Source organism: Enhydra lutris, unplaced genomic scaffold (assembly GCF_002288905.1).
Source record: "Enhydra lutris kenyoni isolate GAN:26980312 unplaced genomic scaffold, ASM228890v2 scaffoldscaffold5, whole genome shotgun sequence".
NCBI classification, from domain to species: domain Eukaryota; kingdom Metazoa; phylum Chordata; class Mammalia; order Carnivora; family Mustelidae; genus Enhydra; species Enhydra lutris.
Window position 1 is genome coordinate 7,942,301 of NW_019154089.1, and position 25,081 is coordinate 7,967,381.

The window sequence follows — 25,081 nt, forward strand, 5'->3', positions numbered from 1 at the left end:
AAGAAAGTGTGAGAAATCAAACTCCCTGTGCGATTCTTTCTTTTCCTTTAAAGTGCACCATGAGAGGGAAATGGGGTAAGATTAGGTGGGGAGATGGGACCTCTAGTCTTTCCAGGAGGTCTGGAATTAATATGTAAATTTAGCAGATGCCTCTCCTATTTTTCTAGGTCCCATAGGTCCTGGTGAATAGTTAACTTCTTAGGAAGCACCCATCCATCATCCGGCAAGTCTGCACATTCAGACGTATCTCAAGCTGGTCTGGAGGGAAGGTGGTGTGCCTAGACCACAGGCAGCCCGAGTCCAGCTGTCCAGCCAGGAATAAGTCAGACCCAGGGGTAAGCGGATGAACAGCAAAGATCTCCCCTGCTGAAGGACTCCGTGTCTATACAAGCTGCTTCTGACAAGACACAGTCTTCCCTCCTCACCTCATGTATCGGAGGTTGTGTTATAAGGCTGTGCTTTTAAGGACTGGGGAGTTTTCTTCACCATCTTTTAACATCCTTGTGTGGCCTGGAGTTTGTCTGTATTTTATTCTATAAAAACAAGCAAAACCAATGTTAGTAACAGATCTTTAAAAAGATGTCCACCAGTCTCGGGTCACCTGGGTGGCTCAGTCGTTAAGCATCTGCCTTTGGCTCCGGTCATGATCCCAGGGTCCTGGGATCAGGCCCGCATCGGGCTCCCTGCACAGCAGGAAGCCTACTTCTCCCTTTCCCTCTCCCCCTGCTTGTGTTCCCTCTTTCACTGTCTCTCTCTTTCTGTGCCAAATAAATAAATAAAATCTTAAAAAAAAAAAAAAAAAGATGTCTACCAGTCTCTAAACAGACAAACAAAGCCCAGACCTGAGGTTATCTCACTAAGGGGGAAAAAAGTCTTAGAGCAGATTCTGAAAGGCTTCTCCTGGTCTCTGCTGTCCCAGAGTTGCTATGGTAGTCAAGAGGTACATGGTGACACGGTGGTCTGGGTCAGACCAGACAGGACAGTCAGTAAGCACCTTGTCATTTCTGCCCCTCTGATGGCTAAACTAGTACATGGTGTGTATGAGAGTCTGTGCAGGAATTCTCAGCCAGGCCCGGACCCAGGGCATCAACACTACAACTCAGAGCAACCTTACCCTTTGACCCTTAGCATCTGGTCAATGGTGTCCGGGAGGGGAGTGCCAAAGCTCTCTGGGAGGAACAAGGTGAGAATGGCTGTCAGGATGGTCAGACTCCCCATGAGAATGTAGGGCAGGAAGCGGTCATAGGCACCTACGGCAGAGTAGACAAAACCCCACGCCAGGGATGTGGTCAGACTTGGTCTCCCTCCCTCCCTCCTTCTGTGCTCCCAGGACTCCATAGGGGACCACATCCTCCTCGGCTTCTGCATCTCTCACAGTCCGAGCTGCCAGACTGGCGTCTGGCACCAGAACAGTTCTCAGAACTGAGCCAGCACAGAGGTTCCCAGATGTCCTGCAGCGCCCCACGGTGCAGGGAAAGGGAGCAGACCGGGAGGAGGGGAACTGAGCTGTGATTACTATTCCTATTTCTCAGTGCTGGGTTTCCACAGAACTCCAGGTTCTCATCCAGGGACAGGAATAACTCCTCCACCTCTCCAGATGGGTCACAACTTGCTCGATTTGCCTTGAGGCCTGATAAGGTGTTTCTGCTTGTCAGATCCATGTAATATGTTCACAACACATTCTGGGTACTCTCAAGGTGGCTGCCAATTCACCCCAAAGATATGCTGGCAAGGGCTGTGCCAGGGAACAGCAGTTGCCATGAGGGAACAATTTTAAGGAAGAATAAATCGGTTCCCTGTTACACAGAAATGGCACAAGCCAGGGGTGCCTGGGTGGCTTAGTCGGATAAGCACCTGCCTTCGGCTCAGATCATGATCTTGGGGTCCTGGAATCAAGCTCCATGTTGTGCTCCCTACTTAATTGGGAACCTGCTTCTCCCTCTCCCTCTGCCTGCCACTCTCCCTGCTCTGCACTCTTGCTCTCTCTCAAATAAACAAATAAATAAATATCTTTTTAAAAAAATGGTACAAGGCAGATCTATACACAGTATAAAACCGCTACCCCTGCTTTGCACTCTCACTCTCTCAAATAAATAAATAAATAAAATCTTAAAAAAAAAAAAGGTACAAGGCAGACCTATACACAGTATAAAACTAAACTGCTCCAAATGACAATAATTCTCAGCACATCAGACCTCTTAAATGGCCATCTTTCCCTCTGTGCTCCTTTTATACTTTGATTCCAAGAAGAAATTTCTCCAGTTAAGTACATGGGTTCCTGATACCACCATGCAGTTTCTTAGGATAAAGAAACCGTATCCTCTGATGAAAGGCCTAGGAGGGCTAAAACAGAAAAACTCTGCTTGCTCATCTCACTGATTTCCAGCTAGTCTTTAAGTTGTTTTCCAGGTATCAGTGAATGTGTCCTCCCCAGTATGCCTGGGCACATGTCTTCTGCAGGCACAGGTGCCATCCTGGACGGACCCCACTTGCCGTGGGTGCCGGCTTTGCTGTTAATGACCCCCAATGGCTCACATCAAGGGCCTTCAGTGCTTCCAACCCACCTCCTACGTGCCCTCAGCCCATGGCACTCACCAAGGTAAACGAAGTAGGGAGACAGGATACTGCCCAGGCGAGATGCTGTGGAGCTGACCCCCATGCCCATGTTTCTGACCACGGTGGGGTACAGCTCAGCAGTGTACACATACACCATGGAAAAGGCAGCAGTGACTCCAAACTTGCCCACCATCACCAGGATGGTGGCCAAGTAGTACCAACCTGGAGAGGAAAAGGGAAGAGAGCAGAAGGCACCAACTCATGCTATGTTGCTACAGGGCGTGCCCGAAGCAAACATACTTTCTGCTTTTTGGGATATGGGGGACAGTTTCTCTGATGTGCTACCATGGGATAAGTGAATGTAGCCAAGCTGTCCCTCCCAGCTGATTACTGAGAGGAGGCCGGGACCTGCCACCGTGTGAGGACACACTCTTCTCCTCAGCCTACAGACCACTGAGATGAGCCCCTCAACAGCCCAAGTAAAGTTGCTCCAGGCCACAAGTCACTAAAGATGTTCCAGTCAAGGGGTCAGGTGGCACCCTAGAAGGGCACTCTGCATGCACTGGAATTACTGAAGGACTTGTGGATGATGGGCGTTTCCCTCTACTCAGACCTCAACAATTCAGAGGGCAGCAGACCCCCAGGAATGATCCCCCGAACCACCCTGCTTGCTGTGCCGATGGTGAGACTCTGGCCTGTGGGCTGCCCTGGGCTCTGGGGTGAACCCCTCTGTGTGTACCCTGATGGACTCCCCTGCCAGGCTTCAGGGGACGCTGTTCCTGTGCAGAGTGCTGTGGGGCTCAGGGGCCTGCACATAGAGATCACCAGAGACCCCCAAATCCATACGTACACTGACAACTCTGGGCACCACGATGGAAGACGAGGGTCCACAAAGTGTTCTATAAACTGCAGAAAAGGGCTCCCTCCCACCCATCTGTGGGATACAAGATGGTTTGGAAAAGAAAATCCAGCTAATGGCCTGTGAGACCCGTGCTGTTCCCGGCCCCTCCCTTCACCTCTTCCAGCTCAGCTCCCTCTTCCCCCTCAGGCTCTCTCCTTCTCACTTCATCTATGTTTCTGTTCCACTGCCCCCTCTTCAGGGCCCCTGTCTGTGTTCACTCTATATGAACTAGTTCTCCATTTCCTTTCTTGTTATGATAAAAGGTAACCCGGTCTGTACCATATTAAGCATATTATTTACTTGTCTCTTGTCTTCTCAACTAGAGTGTGAGCTCCAGGCCTGGTGTTCTGCCCGACCTGTTTGCTTCTGCATCATTACTTCATGCCCCAAACACAGTGCCTAGCCCAGAGAGGCACTCCAGAGCCACTCGCTGAATAAATGACTAAGATAGGCCAGGTTAAAAAGCCATGGGTTTGGCTCCCTTTCCTGCCCCTTACTCTTCAGAGAAAAACACGTACGCACTCATTAACTTGGGGCAGAGAGTACCATTAACCACCAGCCCATATGGCTGCTCTCACCACTCCCCAAAAGTCCCGGCCATGGCCAGTGTCTGGTCCCAGGAGACACTTCCTCTTGATTTTTTGGTGAAGGCTGCAGATATGCAAGTGAGCTGCCATATCATGATTTTATTTTCTTTATGAATTGGGGAAGACAGCCCACTAGAGGTGAGTGACTCAGCGAAAACCCCAGACTGCAGATGCACAGTGTCCCTACCTGGGGGCACCAGCTGCACGAAGAGGAGAACGCTGCCACCCAGGAAGAGGGCTGTGGCCATGGAATAGCGTCGGGGCACATGCTGCAGCAGCAGCCAGGCCAGCACATACGCGGGGACTTCAACCACTGCCGAAAGGAAGCAGTTCACATAGATGTCCCCATGCAAGTTCGGAGTGTCGAGGGAGAGCCCGAAATAGCCCACTGATATGGTCATCCTGAAACAGAGTGCAGGGAGAAGCTGGAGAAGCAGCAACCACGTGCCTCCCAACCGGAACTTTTAAAATACAATTATTACAGGAAAGTCAAAACTATCCTTACCAGGAGGAGAGCAGACTTAACCCCAAGTCTTCTTAGAACAGAAAATAATATCCTCCCATCCCCATGCTAACTCTGAGCCAGAGCAGTATCAGGACATTTCAAACAGAAAGTGTCCCAGCAGAAAGGCGTATAGAGTTCAGATAGATTTACTTTCTTAAAAAACAAAACAAAACAAAACACCAAAAACCCAGTAACACCCTCTAACCTGCCTTTTGGCTTTAAAACCCCTAAGCTGAAGTACCTACAAAAGCTACTTCCCTACCCTCTAACCCTCCCCAAATCTAGCAACTGCAGAAGGAGGGAGGGAGTGAGCACAGAGGACGGTATGGAGTGGGGTGTGACAGGACTGGAGGGATCAGATAAAAGGAGGAACAATCATTAGGTCAAATACTGGGAGAAAGACTCCCCAGCAGACCTTCTTTCTGTAGCAACCAGCCAGGATGAGGTTGGATAGAGGCAGCAGACCCCAACCCCACTGTACTCGTGGAGAAGGGGAAGGGCCCCCAGTGGTGGGGCCACATCACCTCTCATCCGCATGCTTCCTGGCATCCCAGGCCTGGACCCCATCTCTAGCAGGCACTCTCTCTGCTGATGATAAGCACTCTTTGGCAAACCAGACCTTTATGGATTAGAGGTTTTTAACTCATCTGTACGTTGAAACCACAGTTGGTGCCATCTGGGGAAAGTGAATGTCCAGGAGTCCCCGGGGAATCCAGGGCTGGAGGAGCACCTGGGTGAACCACAGAACAGATGACTCATCGCAGGTTTGCCAGTCTGCTGGGCTGAATGCTGGTCCCGTCTGAGGCCAACGCAAGGGTGGTGCACTACCCTGAGGGATCCTGGGCCATTCCTTAGAAATGGGTGACTCACAGTAACCCCCTCAGTGAGCCAAAGAGCTGGCTGCCCCAAAGCTAGATGACTCTAGTAATAAGGACTCGGAGATGAAGTCTGCCTTTGGCACCCAGCAGGCTCAGGTATTCTCCTAGAATCCCAAAGATTCTAGCAAATGCTAGAATCCTTGAGCAAATGCTACTGAGGCAGTAGGCTGTGTACCCTCTCTCTGGTAACTCACAAAAGCCCTCCTGACACACTTGGCGAAATGTCTCCTTAGAAGGAGCCATGGCCCTGCCTCCAGGATAGTCTCTGAACATCCCAGAGGGAAGATGTCCTGCTTCCACATTTCCAGACAGTACTCAGCAGTCTCTGTAATGGAAAGGACATAATGGTTTCACTTAGAACCTTCTTAAAGGATCTTCAATCACTGTCTAAAGCACAAGGGACAGAAACAAACTAGGGCCCACAGTGACCAAGGATCTGTCTCATGACCTGGAAGGACTCCCTGAAGACTCCACAGCTTCCCAAAAATCCAACAGATTTCATACTCCTTTTCTGAGATTCCATCAAGCTCAGAATTATGATATGCCCCCTTCTCTCATTGCATGGCAGCTCCTTCCCACTTTTGATGACACAGATCTTCAATTTTGGTCTGAGACACATTTGCCAATGAGAGGCCTGGCAGCCGCTGCCAGATGCTTGGTCTGGAAGCTTCAGGTAGGTCTCACTTACGCACCATAGGATTATGGACATGACAGTGACCATTCGGATATTCCGGGTTCGAAGCAAATCCAGGATGCTGTGGGACTGGTGCTTCTCAGAACTCAGGTCTTGCAGCTGCAGGAACCATATGACAAGGGCATGGGAGGGAGAGGCTGGAGACTCAGGGATCCAATAATAAACCCAAAACCCTAGCACCTTAGCTTTCTGCGTTTCTGAGTTGGCCAGGGTTTTATGTTTCTTTGAAAGAAGAGTAAGTTCGGTGAGTGCACCTTGAGATGAGGAAGGCTTCCCCAGGCCTTGTCAATGACCCATTAGTGAACGAGAATAAGGAGAAAAAGTGGTGACCAGCCCCTCAGCAGAGGCAGCCAAGGCAGAGGCCCAAGCCTCTTGGCCCTACCTCCGGCCTCCATCAGTGACCACATTCCAGGGAGGCCTCTGAGCATTCCTTCCAAAGCCTGGCTCCCTGCCCTCTGGGTCAGAGAGAGAAACTGGCTATGTAGTTTATTGATCTGATATTTTAAAAGAATTAATGTTTTGAGTCCTCATACCATGTAGTTACTGGTCTATTTCCAAGGAAAAAAATTTCAGATAGAAAAACAGGAAAATTGACCTCAGCTTCACCCAGAGTTACTTCCTATGAAATTTGGCACAGCCACAAACAATAAACCACATGTCTAAACACACTGATGTTGCTTTCTTAAGCAAACCCAGCTTTGGAGTTTGTTTTTCTCGAGTTAGCAGTTCAACAAAAGGTCAACTTCTGACTTAATGGATCCCCTGAAATAGCCTCATTTCCTCAACAATGCCAGTGGGGTTCTGGGTTCCCCCAGACAGACCCCCCAATGAAAAGCCACCAAGGCTCCCACACTTAAAAGCCCTCCCTGCCACCTCCTCCTACCCTGATGTCTGAGCTTCGAGCCCCTTCCAGAACATGCTGAGTGGGAGCTGGTGTTGGGCTAGCACTTAACTGTGAGGCCCAAGCCAGCAGCTTCTCTGATGCCCATGGTAGCTGGTCTCCCTCTCCTGAGCCCTGGGTCTGCATCCCAAGTCCCAAGCGTCTCTCACTTGAGTGAACACACTTGAGTACGACCGCTGGTGGCTGTTCTCACAGCCGGTCCCTTATCTTCCCATCAGATCAGAGACACATTCCAGAAGCCCACCAGCCAGCAATTACAACTTCTAACCTCTTGTGGTAGTCATAAGACTAAGAAAAACTGCCTGCTGCAAAGGGTGGAGGGAGAGGGAACAGGAAGGAGAATCAAGACCCAGAATCAGGCAGAGCCAGGAAATTACTCATGGTGCATGAGAACAAGGTTTGCAAGAGGGGTGGGGTAGGGGGAAGGGGCCGATATCAAGGACCTGGCTCCAAGAGGATATGCAGCAACTAAGGACTGGTGTGTGGAAGGAGACCAAACATTTCTAACTCCAAACCTACTTGTGCTTCATATTTTATGTACTATATTTCTTTTAAAATGAGAAACTGTAAGGCATAAGAAGCAATGATTTCCCACAATGCCAACTTCATGAAAGGCCTATTACTCAAAGTGTTACTTAATGGTTTGACTATATGATTGCCCAGAGAAGAATTACAGAGTACGACGACTTAAAACCCATGGGAAAGGTGAAGAGATTTAGACAGCTGGTGCCTTCTCCCCAACTTGTGAATTTTAACAGGGCCTGCTTGGGGGCCGCTGGGGCTCAGGCACGGAGAGGGCTGGGCTCCTGCATGGTGTTTCCCTAAAATCATGGTCACCGAGACCCTCTCACCAGCTCCCTTGCAGGGCTTACCTCACTTGACTCGAAGATAGTTGAGGGTGCAACAATCCCGTTCATTTTGGCAGCCTTGCGGATGATCACCTCTGCCTCTTTAAGTTGTCCCTGAGAGATGAGCCATCGGGGGGACTCAGGGATGAACCTGGAAGTACAAGATGCCATCTCGCTGAGACCATCCTGCCCAACAGACAAGGTGGAACATATGTGGAGGCGGGAAAACGGGCTTTTAGAACCAGACATGCGTTTGGGGAATGTCTGGTGTTTCCAGACCAAGCAGGGATGGTTCACACCATACCCACTAATGATCTAAAGTGTAAGCTTCTGAGTATCCTGGAGTGCATAAAATTTAGAGGGGCCTGCTCCTCTTCAGGCTGGCCACCTCCATTTCTGAAGCGCGGTGGTGCCACCTGCTGGACAGTGAGGAGACAGGCACAAGATGGCCTCCGGAAGCCGGGCTTCTGTGGTGGGTGCAGGCTGGCCCAGCCCCTTGCCCCACTGTACTCTCCCACTTGGCTCCAGCATCCACAGAAGCTTCTGCACTGACCTCTTCGCCTATAGTTTTTCCTCACTCCCCATACTGGATCCACCCAAGTGACTTGTCAGAGCCCCCTACATAAGTTTATCAAAGAACCTGGGACTTTGAGACTTTGTGGATCTTATTTCCTATGTCATTCGATGGCCCCTGCCCTTTGGTCATGACCAGGACCCATGCTATGCTCTATGTTCTCTTCCATTATGCTCTGAAATGCTCTCAGCTCTGAGGGGTGCCGTGATCTCAACAACCGCACCTACAAGGTGCGATTCCCACCTCAGCCTCTCTGCTGTGTTCCCTCTCTGGGTAAGGAGGGCCTCCTCTCTGCTGGCCTAACACCTCTATCTTGGAGGCCTATATGGAGTCTGGCTTCCTCTGTGTGGCCACCCTGAGGACTCTCACTTCCACTGCTCTCCCTCTTCTTCCAGCACCTGTACTGTGAGGCCTCAGGAACATAAGCCAGAACTAGGGCCTAGGCTTCCTGAAGGTCATGCGAGACCCCATCATCTCTCAGCTACTACTTCTTCTTCTCCCTGCACTTCGATCAGCGCAGCACAGGACTGAGAACAAGTCTGTTGATGTCTGGGGATTTCGTCCTGTTTTCTTTTTGGCTCTTCTGAGTATGGAGAAAGCATTCTGAAATGACTTAAAAAGAATTGCTACTTCCGGTCTCTGGGAGCCTTAATAGGGATTTGTGGCTTGCTGCTGCCCCCTAGTGAATGCCGGACAGAAGACATCTGCTGGTGGGCACCACTGGGCACAGGCGACACTCACCACCAGAAAGCCGCACACAGCACCCCAGGCATCGTCAGTGCCAGCAGCAACATCCGCCAGTCTCTGATGAAGTAGGCACACAGCGGCAGCATCATGTAGCCAAATGCATAAAATATGCACACTCCTAATGTGGAGAAGATAATACGAACCGACTTGCCAAGAATTTCTGTTCCTGTGCGAAACAAGGGAGGAAGCATGTTAGTCCTTTCATTTAGGGCATTTCCTTATTCATCTTCTCTTGTATAATTCTCAACATACAGGAAAGAGAGCAGCCACGCCCTAGGGAGGGATGGGATTCTGAACCTGCTGCAGTTTGACCACCTGCTGGGGTGCCCCCACCCCCACTGCCACCGTGACCTCTTAGGCTTCCCAGGAACAGTTCTGCCTTGCAAATTTCATCACTTCCCCATGCCATGTGCTAAAGATGCCACGTGAGGCCTCAACGTGTAATCCTCGCATGAGGAAGAATTTATGAAAGGGGAAGTCATCATGAAGGACACACATGCGGATTCAAGGAAGTATTTTTTTTTTAAAAAAGCCTGTTCTACTGAATGTGAAGAGAAAGAAACAATCCTTTCAACATACAACCCAAGGAATCCAAAGATCAATAAACTAGAGTTAGATTCCTCCAGAGAGTGAGACTGGTGACTCTTCAGTGAGAACAAGCCAAAGCTCCACAGTATGTACTCGGGCTTAAAACTCTGAAGGTCTTGAAACTCAAGTGGATTCACATCAATTCGTTCTTGTCAGTCAGTTTCTCTGGACACAATGCTATGCAGAAGAGGCAGCCTTCTTTCTTGGCGGGCCTGCCATTCGTGGCCCTTGCTCCTCATATCATGTCTCTTAGCTTTCCTCAGCAACCTCAGATCTGGGAAGGTCCCATTTTTCCACAGATGATCTTGGGTGAATTCTAGTAAAATGGCTATGGAATACTAAGGGGACCAAGGTACACATCTCCAAGACCGGAAAAGATCTGGAACTCAGCATTTAGGCTGTTGTGCTCCTGAGGACTCAAGACTGGGCAAACTGAGTTCACCACACAGCGCTGGCTAGAGACCACTTCCCTTTGAGGGGCACCACAGCTGTCTCTAGAGAGTGGGTGGTGGAGTGACAGTGAAACACAGGATCAAGTACTCCACTCCAACTTGATGGTCATACCCAGGACAAATGCTGCCACGTAGTTGGAGATCTGGCCCATGCCCACAAAGATAAATAGCACAGCAAACATCTCAAAGTTCTTTGAGAAGATCTGCAGGAAGCTGAAGCCCGTCTGCATGCCCATGGTCACAAAGAGCACGTTCTTCCGACCAAACCTGGAGAGGAAAAGACAGTAACAGAGATCCAGCTGGGAGAAGGCGGCAGAAGTGGGCCCACCAAGAGGGACTTTCCCCAGAGCCATTCAGGGAGGAGTCACAGATGAGGCTGCCAGGGTACAGGGCACGGACAGTCCCCGTCTCTGGTCCCAGGGCTCTTACTCACCCCTCTCCCCCAGGCACCAGGACTGCCCTCAAGGCAGTGCCAGAATTATGATAATGATAGCAAGAAATCAAAATGCATTCACTATGCTTAAATCCATACATTCATATGGCTTTAAAAAAAAAAAAAAGAACTGATTTACTTTGGAGGATGATAGAGAAACAAGTCATTTTATTTTTTTTTATTTTTATTTTTTTAAAGATTTTATTTATTTATTTATTTATTTATTTGTTTATTTGACAGAGAGAGAGATCACAAGTAGGCAGAGAGACAGAGAGGGGAAGGGAAGCAGGCTCCCCGCTGAGCAGAGAGGCCGATGCGGGACTCGATCCCAGGACTCCGGGACCATGACCTGAGCTGAAGGCAGAGGCCCAACCCGCTGAGCCACCCAGGCGCCCCGAAACAAGTCATTTTAAATGAAGACTGGCAAACAGGGGGAAAGAAACACTTGTCCTGAAATTACTATAAAGTAAATGAATAGGAACCAATAACAGATGAGAGAAATATCATTTTATAAAAGTATTCCAACTATTAAATGAAAAAGAAATGATAAAATTAGAGTATCACCATTTTATATTCCTCAACAAATGGGTATTATGATGGGGCATTGTGTTTCATTAACAACTAACAGTCTTTTCCTGAAGAAATAACTGAATTAGCATGATTCCTAGTCTCGCTCAAGGGTATGAGCCTGGATCTGATGATCCAGTCTCCAGATCCACCACCAATTTGCAGAAAACGCCAAGAAAGGAGGAGTGTGCTGAGCTGCACATGAGAATGCAATCAGCAAAATGCAGGCTGGAAATTTCTATAGTGGAACAGCCCTGAGTGCAAAAGATAAAACATCTGGCAAAGAAAAGGATGGAGGGAGAATCCCTTAATCAATCCTGCAAAAACTTATCAAAAATTTTTAAGTGGACAAGACTAAACTTGTGTTTAAGGATACTCATCTGGCTGATAAAGCTGCAAAAACTCCACAAGGAAGGGATTACTGTAATAGCCACGCTGGTGGTTACTTATGGGGGGGGCAGTGGTTCCTGGGATGGGACAGGTGCACGGGAGGTTCTCTGATGGTCAGCCAGGTCCTATTTCTTGACTTGATGGTAGTTACAAGGTTATTTACCTGGAATAATTCATCAACCCACACATTTTTTTCTGCATGGTTTTCTGTATGTGTGTTCATTAAAAAAATTTTTTTTAAAATGTTGGTTTTTTGTGGGTTTGATCTGTTTTAAAGACAGTGTCATAGTTAGGGAGGAACAAGTCAACGTCCTTCATTCAACCTAGCAGGTTCCACCTGACTCTGGCCAGAAACCCATTTCATTCAAAGAATATATATTTGAACGTCAATTATATACTAGGTGCTAGGGACACAGGTGAATTATAAAACACAGACCAAAACTCTTGTTTCTACCCTCAAGGGGCTTGTGGCCTACAGGTGGTAAGACAGACAGGAATCATAGTCTCATCAAACAACTCATACTATCGAACATGCAATTACACAATGACACAAGTATGCTGAAGGACCAGCACCCAGGTTCACGAGAGACACAACCAAGGACCACACCCTGGCCTGGGAATAGGGGCTGGGGATGTGGGGATTCAGAGAAGTTCTCCCTGATGACAGGACACCGAGATGAGGCCCAAAGAAGAAGTTATTATTGATGAGGGGGAGTAGACGATAGGGACCAAGCTTTTGATGATATTCACTGTATAGTGGAGGGGACCAACATTAAATATGATTAACACCTCTTATTTACCAATTTCTGACGGGTGCTATGAAGAAAAGGCACAAGGAAGCAGGGTAATATAAATTGGGGACCCTGAGTTAGGCTTGATGGTCAAGGAAGGTCATGGGGGTGACTGGGGAATGTTGAGAAGAGCACACACAGGCGTGGCTGGAGGGGGGCACAAAGACATGAGCAGACAGCAGCTGGTGGGCCTGGCGTCAGCTGTTCAACAGAAGACCACAGGGGTTGGCTGGGGACCATGCTGCAAAACCCTTATTGCAACGTTAAAGAGTCTGGCACTTCTCTCCACTGAAGCGGGTTTTTTGGTTGTTTTTTTGTGCTACTGGCATCTAGCAGGTAGAGGCCAGAGATATTCTAAACATCCTAAAATGCCCAGGATAGTGTCCCAACACACAGAATTCTCTGGCTCAAAATGTCAATAGTGCCAAGGTTGAGAAACCCTGTCTAGAAGGAGACTAAGTCCCCCTGCATGATTCTATAACAAGAGCATGAAACATGACAACCAAGGGAAGGTCCCATCCTACAGGGAGACAGGTGTGACCTCTACCCATGGCTTCCCCTCCCATGGGCTCCCTGGGATGGATGGTAGGGAAGAGAAAGACCCAGCGAATCCTTACATAGCACCAGTCCTCAGCAACCAGTCTGGGGTTGGGCTCAGATTTAAAGTTTGTCAACAAGACGTCGTCCACAAACGTGCTTACAAAAACAGTAAGCATTAGTCTACCTCTTCCCAGGGCTATGCCCCTCTTGTAATTCATGCACACAAAGGTAACTCAAGAAGGTCAGATACAGGGGCGCCTGGGTGGCTCAGAGGGTTAAGCCTCTGCCTTCGGCTCGGGTCATGATGTCAGGGTCCTGGGATCGAGCCCCGCATCGGGCTCTCTGCTCAGCGGGGAGCCTGTTTCCCCCCCACCCCTGCCAGCCTCTCTGCCTACTTGTAATCTCTGTCTGTCAAATAAATAAATAAATAAAATCTTTAAAAAACAAAGCAAAACGTGGTGACCACCCAGGATTATTTTCATTGCTCTTGAATTTCAGGCTTACTGATCTTTGCCCTAAAGGAAAAGTGTGGCTATCCCAGACAAGTTGAGGCATGAATCTACTGCTCTGAGGTCATTTGTTTGGCCTAGGTTTTTGAGCCAGCTTACTTAGAAGTAATGAGATCGGAAACTGTCTATCCCAGAGTCTGGCATCTTCCATGGGGATGTCGCCGTTTGTAGGGTGATGCTGGGAGCTGAAGGGAGGGCCCCAGTCAGAACAGCCACACTTTTAGCTACTTCATCTACTCGACTTAGATGCCCTTAAAAGAAATCTGCTGATGAGATTCTAGAGGGTTTGTAAAACACTGTTACTTGCCCTTCAGAGGACTAAGGTGGTCCTCAACATACTCACTAGTTTTGCTTCTACTGTTTCAAATGCTCCTTCCTCTCTCCACTCCTTTATAGCTGCCTGATTTCTATTCCTCTTTCCACTCCCAGGGCATGCTTCACCTTCTCAGGGCAGCCTCTCCGGGCCTCCTCCATCAGACCCTCTCTTAGCATCCTGTACTTCTCTGTATCATTTACACCATGAAGGACAAGTATACCCCTCAATTAATTGTTTAATACATTCTGCCTTGCTAGAAGGCAAGTTCTAGAAGAGCATGGCCCGAGAACAGGAGGTCAAGATTCTTTGGGCCCAAATCCTAGCTCTGCCACCTGCTGGTTTTGGGACTGTGCAAGTCATTTAACTCCATTGGGTTTCATTTTCCCCACCTGTAAAATGAGAGTAATAATAATTCCTACTTCAAAGGGTTATGATGGGATTATTTGCTTTTCTTTCATTTAAATTTGTATAGTGCTTCTAAGAGTGGCTGGCACATATTAGGTGCTGTGCGTTTGTTAGATAAATATAATCAACTGATACTTGCTGCTAGATTAAGGATCTCAGGAAGCAAAGATCTTTCCCCTGAAAGGGCACATGGCTCAGGCCTCTCTAGAATTGTCAATAAGTGGTCGTGGCCTACTTGACTCTTTAATGCTCACTGGAGATTGCAAGAATTTGTCCCTTTTCTAATGGCTAGATGACACTTGGGAAACATAAATCTAGTGAGAAATGCACATATTTCTCATGAGGAATGAATTCTCAGGTAAAGACAACAATCTATAGAGGTAAACATGCCGGGATATCACCTGAGTTTGTGCTCTGGGATAATATAACTTTGCTCTTAAAGTAGGATGACATTCTCATCCTGAACTTCTCTATTAGAACCCAACCAGCTAGGAGGATACTGGGACTCCACTGGATGAGCCAGGACGGCCAAGGACCTTAGTGAAGGCTACTCTTCTCGCCGTGGGCTTCTCCAATAGCCCCTGAAGCCCTGGGGTAGAAAGATACCACATAATGGACCCCTCTGAGAACTTCAGGGAAACTGTGGACCTTTCTCCAGGAAAAATGTTCATATAGAATCTCTAAAATTTTGCACATAATTTCAAGAGTAGATGAACTCCTTAAGCCATAAATGGAATTTGAGGTAAAAGCCTTGGAATTATATAAATAACATGCTTATGGGTCAAAACAGTACATGTCCTGGGGCGCCTGGGTGGCTCAGCGGGTTAAAGCCTCTGCCTTCAGCTCAAGTCATGATCCCAGGATCCTGGGATCGAGCCCCGCATTGGGCTCTCTGCTCAGCAGGGAGCCTGCTTCCTCCTCTCTCTCTCTCTGCCTACCTCTCTGCCTACTTGTGATCTCTGTCTGTCAAATAAATAAAATCTAACAACAACAACAACAACAAAAAACCAAAAACACAAAACAGTACATGTCTTGCTTGCTGTCAAGTAGGTGCTAAAAGCCATAAGCTAAGGGGCATCAGCCCTGTGAACACAAGAGTTCTGCCTATTACAGCACTACTGGCCAGTGAGCTCTCCTCTCATCACACAGAGAGAATGACAGTCTGGGGAATACAGAGGTGGCCATTCACGGGACGCCTTAGGATCGTCAACAAAGTTCACCTGCATGTGTATGTGGTGACTACCTCTCCCACGCTCGGAGACATGAAAGAGTCACCTAGGGAAGGCCAGCCAGGCTGGTTGGTACAAGCAGTGAATCATGGCATATTTCCTGAACTACTTGATTATGTATACACTTAGCTCAGATTGTTCTGCTCAGGAAGAATGAGGGAGAAGAGGTTGTTGGCTCTCTTTGCTTGGCATGGAGTCTATAATACAGACAGAGCTTCCTCTCCTTTTACAAAACACAGTGCCCTGGGCTGAGAGAACACCACCATCTGAAGTCAAGGGCCAGGCACATACATGCTCCTCGTCTGGTGCCGTGGTCCCTGCAGCTGCAGCAGACAGACACCCACCTTACCTGTCTGAGAGCTGCCCCGAAATGAAGGAGCCCACCAGCACACCCACGTAAAACAAGGAGGCTATGAGCGGGGCCTTCCAGTCGTCCTCACACACCAGGTTCCACTGTAAGGGGAGTAAAGAGATGTATCACTCACTTCTTTTGTTAAATGTTTTACATTTATGGCCCCTTGGAAAATGAAATGAGAATATCCTCTACCCCTGCAGGCTCTGTTTGCATTACTGCACCAGTACCTGAGCTCTTGCAGGCAGGCAAAGGCTTCTGTGGACAGCAAAGCAGAGAAGCTCCTCCCTCACATGGAGAGTGGGCCCCCTCCCACCCTGATTTTCATAGTTTTCATCTCCATTGTTTTGCTACTAATCAGAGGAGGAAGGGGAGGGAGGGAGCAAGTACAGTGCTCATCTGTCAACCCAGGAGAAGGTGAGGCCTTTCATGGTTACTTCTGAGAACCTGGAAGGGGGGGAGGTGGGGAGCCCAGGGCTGTGGATGGGGCAGGGTACCCTTTCAGTGGGCTTCAGGTCACGGACTGGAATGGCACAGGAGTGGTTCTACAGCGGGGCTCTGGGGCTATAAGAGTCCAAGCACCCAGCAAGGGACTAGGGCCAGAGGGCCTGGGACATACCACCCGGATCTGTTCTTGCAGTTCTGTTCAGGTGCCACTCTGAGCCAATAAGCCCTGGGACACTCAGGTGACATTTACAGCTGGGATCCCTCACGCTGCGCCCACAACACTAGGCCCAGTTACAGCCAAGAGCTCTGAACTGGGAGTCAAGAAACTGGGTTTAGCTTCCACTCCCCTGTTTATTGGTTATCGAATGTCAGACAAGATGTCCCCCCACTACCATTTTGCCTTTTTCCCCCGAGTATGAAATAGGGATCGGGGCATGAAGAGACTGCACTGCTCGAGTTTCCCAGCTCATAATGGGCAGTTCCATCTACAGTTCCCACGAAAAGAGGCCTGCAGGCAGAGGGAAGCAGCTGAACATTCAGATGCTGGGTCGCCCCAGCCTAACAAGGAGCCGAAAAAAGGGAAAAGCCAAAACAAGAACGTTGGTGATTCCCAGCAAAATGTTTCCCAGAGCAGAGAGATGGTGTTCAGTAATCACCAAGAACGCTGCCCTCCAGAGAATTCAGACCCTGGCCCGCCTGGTGCCAGGCTGCTGGCCTTCACTCGGTGCAGCCCGCTGGCTCCCCAGTCACAGAGGCAAGGGGCAGGTACAGCTTCCAAGAGAGCATTTCTTCCAGACCAGGGACAGAGGAAAAACAATTCTGCTTCCCTGCTGGGCAGTGTGTGCCCAAAGCCTCTGGGCACCTCAGAGGGGTAGGAAGCAGTCCCCAGGGTGGACACAAAGAACCCCTGTAGCTAATGGTAAGGATCACTTAGCCACACAGCCGGCTCTTCACTCTGGAATAAAAGTTGGGTGGGCTGAGATCTCAAGGAAGAGGCAGAGATCTCAAACTCAAATCTAAAGAAAATTCAGATTAGCAGGAGGCAAAAGTATTGGATCATCAATACCTGAGTGCTCAGTATATAGCGGCCCTCCCACCTCTGCAACCTCGGGGGTGCTAGCACCCAGACACCAACTGCCTTCTTGAAGGGTGAGTGCTGCTGGGGCAGCCCCCATACAGACATGGATGCTACAGTCAGGATGGGCTGGGCGCCTGCGTGGCTCAGGCAGTGAAGCAGCTGCCTTGGGCTCAGGTCATAATCCCAGGGGCCTGGGATGGAGCCCCGCATCCAGCTCCCTGCTCAGCGGCAGGAAGCCTGCTTCTCCCTCTGCCTGCCGCTCCCCCTGCTTGTGCGTTCTCTTTCTCTGACAAATGAATAAATGAAATCATAACTAAATAAATACAGTTGGGATGGGAGCGGCCAGGGAGTCAGATCTGGGGGACATGGTGTTGGTGTACTGGCATCCGGGTGTAAGGTAGGGTGTTAGACAAAGCTCCAGGGGCCAGATTACAGCTACCGCTGCTCCTATGACGGGATCCATTTCCAGCCAGCACACATTAACTTTTGTAGCAACAGAGATGAAAAACTGCAGAAAGGGTCAGGAGCTGCTTCTCATCAGGACTCTTACAAGGGCTGGAGGCTCATATAGCTGAGCCAGACTACAAACCCAGAGGCTCTTCTACAGCCCCCTCCCCTGACAATGTGAGGTCCCCCAGGACGGGCTGGTAGGGAATTCTGGGCTGACAAGGCCAGGTGCTACCCCAAACCAGGTCAGACTATACTCTGCAGCAGATAAGGCATCTTGGGGTAGGTTCCCGAGCATCTCTCCAGGGCCCGTAGCCTCATCCCTGTCACTGGGTCCAGCCTGTTCTTGCTCTGGGCAAACATGTAACCCCCTGGAGTAACTGGTCCCTCCACCCACCACCGACAATTTTTTTGTTTGTTTGTTTATTTATTCTTGAGGCAGGGAGGGGCAGAGGGAGAGGGAAAGAGTGAATCGTAAGCAGGCTCCTTGCCAGTGGAGCCCAATGTGGAGCCCAGTGTGGGGCTCAATCTCACGACCCTGAGATCATGACCTGAGCAGAAATCAAGAGTCGGAAGCTTAACCAACCAGTGCCACCCAGGCACCCCCACCACTGATGATTCTTAACAATCCTCGGGACCTGGTTTTGGGCCCTCCAAAAGCCAAGATGAGTTAACACTTCCTGCCCACTGGCCACAGGGAGCCTATGGGTAGGGCCAGGAGAGATAACAGGTCTCAAAATATGAACACAAGGGCACGCACAGACCAGATCCTACCCAGCCAAGCCCATTCACTTACCTGTCAACCACCTAATGAATTGCAGTGGAGCTAGGACTTGGCTTGCACCCTCCTTAGGTGGGTAGGATGAGAAGCCCACGCAGTCCAAGCTATGCACCCAAGGCTTGTTGCGTTTGCAAAGGAATCTAGCATTCCTCTACTGAGGTCCTGGCTCCCCAGTTGGGACTAAAGCAGCTACAGACTAGCTCACTGATGCTTCTACTTGCTGTGTGGGATGGGCTGGACTGGCTGATGATAACAAGTCTCAGAATTAGAACTAAATGTGTGGGTTTTGGATTCAGGTCATGAGTCTAGCACTGGGACCCCTCAGCTGGGTGAGCTGTGAGAGTGGGCACAACCTGCAAGAAATCTGGGAGCCACTCTGGCAAGGGGCCTAGACTTGCCATCCTTCCTAGTCAGAAGTGTGCCTCTCTAGTGGTGATGATTTCATGGATCTCTCTCTCAAATATTTTCAAATTGTACACTTTACTTATGTGCCACTTATGTCAGTTACACTTCAATAAAGCTGTTAACACAATTTTACGAAGAGAGAGAATTATGTCTCTTGTACACACCATATAATTAGAACTCCTTCTCAGTTATGAGATATACAGAGATGATGTAGTCCCTGAGAACTAAATGTTCTTACTTGTGAATTGGCTGGAAGGGAAATAAGATAGGGTCTGTGCCCATAGAGCACAAGCTCTTTGCTGAGATGTACCCGACCTAAGCGCATCAATGGTCAAACACCCTGCTAAGCACCTGTAACTGAATGCCATGTATTCCTACCCACATTTTGTCCTGCCTCTTGCTGCAGTTAAAGGCAGATCCTTGCCCCAAGGTTGTCAGGGCAAGGAGACAAAGAATTTGCTGCTATATCCTCTATAATGCCTGGCAGTGCCCTGCAGAGGAAAGGCTGTTTGGTACATAGGTGAGTGAGGGAAGGGATGAAAAAAAGGGCTGTTAACTTTCAACACCAAAGGGCTTGGACATTAGGCTTGGCTGCTCAAAACCCAGATGAACCCTGAACTTCAATCTCTAGAATAGATTTTATTTATTTATTTTTTTGCTCTTTCAACCTCTTCTGTGTCACCTCTAAGAACTTTGACCCAGGGTGTTGGTTCTCAGCTAGCTAGACTAGAGCTACATCTGACCATTCATGGTCAGATGTGTCTGTTATGACTCTGTGTGCACAGGGGCCCCAGGGACCCTGCAAGTGACATTTCTGTCTTGCCCTGAGCTCCAAAGGCAAGGCTAAGATCTGCATTTCCTTTAAATGAGACAGTCAGCAAAGACTTAACAGTGGGGCACACATTCCAGGTATTTCCGCAAGGAGTCAGCCCAGCCCTGCCTCCCAGGTTGATGTGGCTTTTCCTTCAGGAGGGCTTGTAATAATAGCTGGGGCTCTCCTATCTTCCAAGATTATCAGTACATGAGATAAGACCGACAGAAAAGACAGTCCAGAGAAAGAGGCTTTTCAGACAAGGAGTAAGTAAGACTATTGCTATGGGCTGGGGGAGAGGGCTTCAGGGAAGTACAGAAAGGACAGAAGAAAAGGGACACAGACAACTGCCAGGTCTTAGATGAAGGGACCCTAACTCATGGGTGCCAGAAGAACTCTAAGTTTTTAAAAGACTCTTTCTGGCTACAAGTTGGGCTAGGGAGACACCTAAAAGCAGGCAGCCCAGCCAGCCTAAGAAATCACCCAGGTTTCAGAGCAGGGGGCAGTCCTGGGCCAAGAAGCACTCAGGGATTGGAGCAGCCCTGCCGGGTGGAATGGCTGATTCTCCAAGTACTCCATGCATGAATGACGGGCCGGGGAAGGGGCCAGCCTAGAAGCACGACCACCAAACTATTCCCAAAACATTCCCTTTCACCTCACAGTGTCGCCTCTTCTCCACCAATCCCAATAACTTGTGCAGATCCATAGAGGGGCAAGCCACAGTTTGAGGGCTGGGCAATTATATTTTCTTTTAAAATATTTCAGTCAATGCTTTTTGACCAGCCCCAAGTTTCCCTTCTACGAAATAAACTGTCCTTTCCTTCTTTAGCTCTTAAACTGTAGACAATTTTTCTTAAATTTCTCATTAATATATTCAACAAAAATTTCCCTGGGTATCCCTGTCTGTATCCAGCATGATGTCAGGGAGACGCCAAGATGTAAAACTACCACAGAGTTTAGTACTACACATATATACTTAAACAAATTAAAAAAAAAAAATCAAACAGAAGACCTACAGTTTTCATCTTCTGTTGAAAAACAAAGAAGAATTTAATACCAATGTACTTATAAACACCTCTACTTGTGATCTGGGGCAGAGGGCAAGCTTGAAACATTTAGCACACACAGGACTAGCTGCAGTGATCCTCAAGCCAGTTCTGGGTTGAAAGAAAATCAGAATGTTAATGCAGTAACTTCCGAGGGTGGCTGTTCACCTGGGAGGAACAGGCAGCCTCGGACTTAAGAGTCAGGCATTCCAGCATTCCAAAACAAAAGGCTAAGTAATGTATTAAGCTTGCCTTCCTGCAAAGGCTTACAACCTATAAGTAGGTAAAAGGGCACACAGCTCTTATGAAACTGCTAAGACAGCTAAATAAATAGGCTAAATACAAAAAAGGAAAGACTGACATTAGCAGCAAAGTAGCCGCTGCTCAAGGACCCTTCCATTAGAGCTGACCTCTGGGAGCTCAGTAGTGCCAACACCAGCCTCAGCCCAAGACAGAATAGGGGCGGTGAAGCAAGAACAAAATGAGTAGAGTAAGCTGAGGGAACCTAAAAGACAGGGTAAAATCCAAAAACATGGCAGCAGCTTCTTCTGACTTCAATGCCTTCCCCTTCCATGGGCAGCCAGAAGCAGAATTTGTAGGGACTCCTGTGTTGCGAAATATGACTTCTTGGAGGCCTCTGCCAGCAACCTGAGGGACAGCCTCTGTTTCCACAACCCTCATTGGCTTCCAGGAGTGTGAGAAACTTGCTTGTGAGGCATAACAACGCCTCAGGACACTGGAATGATGTCACTAGCTGAGAGATCCCAGTGGGACTCAGATCACATTCCCACTACATATTTGGGGGAGTTAAGGAGGCACAGATGCTGAGGACATCAAACGTCGAAACATACTGACATAGAGAGAGCGAGCGCACTTGTGCAAGCGTGTATATGCACACATGTGTCTCGGAGCAGTGATCAGGTTCCTCTGAAGGGTGACACCCCCAGAAGAAACATAAGAGGGGGCCTCACAACCCCTGTAAGACCTTTGAGTCTCCCGGAGGGTTTGAGGCCATACCAGGACCTGTGCACCTTCCTCATTAGCCCTTTCCCTGTGAACTCTTCTAGGTTGTTGCCTGCTGTTTCCATCTTGACATCTGAAGAGCTGAACACCCCAGACTCAAGAGAGGCTGCCACTTCCAGGAAGCTTTCCCAGTCTGTGAATCTCTGATCCTGAACTCAGAGAAACTGCTGTCTGTTGAGGACTCTTTGCACTGTTCTGCTAGCTCACTTCTGCTTAGACTCCACAGAGTTAGAGTTCCAGCATCTGGGTAAGACGCAAAGCACATGTACACCAGCCATACATGTAGTCTAATGGCTGCAGGGTCACCAGGGGACAGACAAAGCCACCCAAAAAGGAAAATTCAAGGGGTTGGGGAATGAGAATTTCCCACCCCCCACACACAATTCCTACCAAAAAACTGTATGCTTTAAGTCAATCTAACCAACGACACTACCTTCAAATACTCCAAAACACCCCAGACCAACAAGTCACCCCAAATGGATCTTCAGATGCATAAAATTCTGATAAACTAATCCAAAGCACAAGGTAAACAATTCCTGATAGGGTATGACCAGACTATCATTTTCGGGTGAGGGTGGGTGAGGAAAGTAACTGGAGAAGGGAGGCCGTGACAATTTTATACACATGCTTCTTTTAGCTTTAAAAGTTCTTCAAGAAAGAAGAAGGGTGTTTTTCTTTCTCTCTCTGAACGGATGCCAAAAGACCAGAGGAAAAACTGTGACAGCCCGTGGCCCAAGCTCTGGCTCTGCTCCATTCAACACTTCCACCTCCATCTAGAAAAAGTCTTTGATTATTCAGGGTCTTAGAGTATCTACCAGGGGCTACCATGGCCTTCTTGGCTCCCTCTTCGAGGTGGCCATCAAGACTGGTGGCCAGCAGGACACCCGTGCTATGAGGGGCACGGTCTGGTTAGAAGTCACTTCGCTAAGTGGTGCCTGGAGGATGCCCACTTGGAGGTGTGTAACGTGTTGGGGGACAGAAGGACAGCATCCAGAACGCACCATGTGGGGTGGAGTGTGAAGGTTCTCCCCACGTTCCGGTCCCCGGCCTCGGCGCGAGGACTGATACTCACCTCGGTCACGATGGTGGACAGGTAGACGTCCTGGCTGAACTCCCAGCCATCCACGCAGCTCTCCTGCTCCAGCTGCTCCAGGTCCACATCGCGCCCCGGCTCCAGCCCGAGCGCCGAGAAGTTGGCGATCGCCGCCAGCCGGTAGCGCCGGCAGCTGTGAGGCACCTCGCGGCCGTCCAGCAGCCGCAGTGGGATACTGTGGTTGCGCCACGCGCGGCTCAGGTTCGCGGTGTCCGGCACCCGGCAGCGGTGCTCCGGAGCGGCGGCCAGGAACACGACAGACATTCCATTGAAGCCGTTGGGGATGATGCTGGCGCTGAGCAGGAAGAAGATGAGGCGCTGGAAGGGCCCCCACTCGCCCAGGAAGGTGGTCACCTCGTCGTAGTCCCGCATGCCGCCGTACGCTGCCCGGGGTCGAAGGACGCGGCGCCGCTCGGGGCGGGGACAGAGGCGGGGCGTGCGCGCGCGCGCCGGGCCTTCGGTACGAGACCGAACGCAGGACCGGCCGAAAGACCGCTCTCCTTTAGATCCAGCTGGGGAGCTCCCGCGGCCCCAAACACCCGCCTTACCTAGAGCTGAAGGCCGGGGCGGGCTCTGAGACTGGGCTGTGCGGCTCGGACGGGGGGGCGGGGCTGGGGCTGTGCGTGACGGCGGAGGGGCGGGCCCGGGCCGCCGCGCGGACTTGGGTCTCGTGCTGGGCAGCGACCGAATGGGTCTGGCTGGCTGTGGCGTATCCCCTCCAGCTTGCAGGCCAGGTAACCCTGGCTTGGCAAAGGAAGGCAGTAAGGGTCGAAGCCCCGGCGTCCGAGGCCTAGGTCGCTGGCCCAGCACCGAGCCAGAGGAGGGATGTGTAGACGAGCAGGGTGCGAGGCTCAAGTATTAAAAATACTGCCTCCTCCACCCCCGCCAACTTTTTATTGAGGGACTGTGACTAGCCCAGAGTCTTCACTGCCAGGTAGCTGCCCTTGACACCGCCCATCCATGTGAGAGTGGCAGGGCTTATTTTGAAACCGGAACCGTTAAGTACCCTGATCGGGAGGCTGGAAGCATTGCCTTTTAATTCTAATCCAAATGCCCTTTCTATACTTTGGTCTGCGACATATCCCCTTCGTTGGCCTTTAACTTGTTAAAACAAATGTAAAAATTTAACTTTGAGCATATTGTCGATCCCAGTCTAGGATTAAATGTTCAGATTAGGCATTTCTGCACAGTTAACTCAGTCGGTAGAACAAAAACAAAACAAAAAACCAGATAATTCTAAAGCCTCACTGTCTGATAGAACACATTTGTAATTTAATTTTTCTAGTAGTCATATTAAAAAAGTTACCAGATTTAGCAAATAAAAATATAAAAATACAAAAACCCAGTTAAAATGTGAATTTCAGTTAAACAAGGAATAATTTCATAATATTAATATATGAGCAGGGACATAGGAAATTCAGATGTAACTGGGTGTTCTGTATTTTTATCTGGCAACCCTGCATATTAAAAGTAAACAGGAATGGATGAAATAAATGTTAAGATACTTAATCCAGTATATCCAACCTTACCATTTCATCATGTAATCAATATAGAAATTATTGAGATAGTTTACAGTCTTACATCCTTTTCATTTACACTAATCTTAAGAATCCACCTTGTATTTTACAGCACATTTCAGTTTGTATTAACCACATTTTAAGTGCTCTGTAGCCACATGTAACTTTAGTGGCTATTTAGTGGCCATTATTGGACAACACTATTCTAAAGCCTTTAAGAATGAGGGCTGTAAATTTAGCATTGCAGCATATTCCTTTTTGTAATTACAGTGGCTTAGTGATGGAGAACTAAATGTACATTTTTAAATGTGATCTATTAGATAAACACTAGTTAATAGTGATTATATTCTAAATTGAAAATAAAAATAAAGAAGAGCAAGCCAGCATGTTTTATGCAGGGAAATATAAAAATTTCCTTAAAGCATAATAGAATTTTAAAAAAATGAAGATTAAAATGTTAACACAGGTATTAGTCATTTTGTTTATACTTACTGTTCAATATTCCTGCCCTCAGAAGATGGCTGACTTTGGCTTCAGAAATACACTTAATCCTTTCTAACATCTTATCTCAAGTAACAGTCCTTTTCTGGACCTAACAAAAAAGGAAAACCAAGCGTCTTGAAAATAAACTTGTTTCTTGTATCAATTCTCAAAATTGTTTCAATATTTC

General features: G+C 48.7%; 1 protein-coding gene across 1 annotated transcript; it reads right to left on the reverse strand.

The window, feature by feature from the left end:
- Positions 1-435: 435 nt before the first annotated feature.
- LOC111140892 (solute carrier family 22 member 5) lies at positions 436-23,266 on the reverse strand. Its single transcript, XM_022493141.1, has 10 exons — positions 22,874-23,266; positions 15,761-15,864; positions 10,344-10,498; positions 9,186-9,357; positions 7,895-8,021; positions 6,120-6,220; positions 4,232-4,446; positions 2,596-2,778; positions 1,115-1,250; positions 436-533 (listed from the first exon to the last, which is right to left on the reverse strand). Exons 1-10 carry the CDS (start codon positions 23,264-23,266, stop codon positions 446-448), a joined length of 1,674 nt encoding a protein of 557 aa, XP_022348849.1. The 3' UTR covers positions 436-445.
- Positions 23,267-25,081: the final 1,815 nt, after the last annotated feature.

Bases quoted from the DNA above. Each gene is read 5' to 3' on its own strand.
- LOC111140892 (XM_022493141.1), bottom strand. From the start codon at position 23,266: ATGCGGGACTACGACGAGGTGACCACCTTCCTGGGCGAGTGGGGGCCC. The intron at 10,499-15,760 runs GTAAGGTGGGTG...TTTCCTCTCCAG, and splicing joins TCGGGGCAGCTCTCAGACAG to GTTTGGTCGGAAGAACGTGC. The intron at 8,022-9,185 runs GTGAGTGTCGCC...TTGTACTTCCAG, and splicing joins CTGTGTGCGGCTTTCTGGTG to GTTCATCCCTGAGTCCCCCC.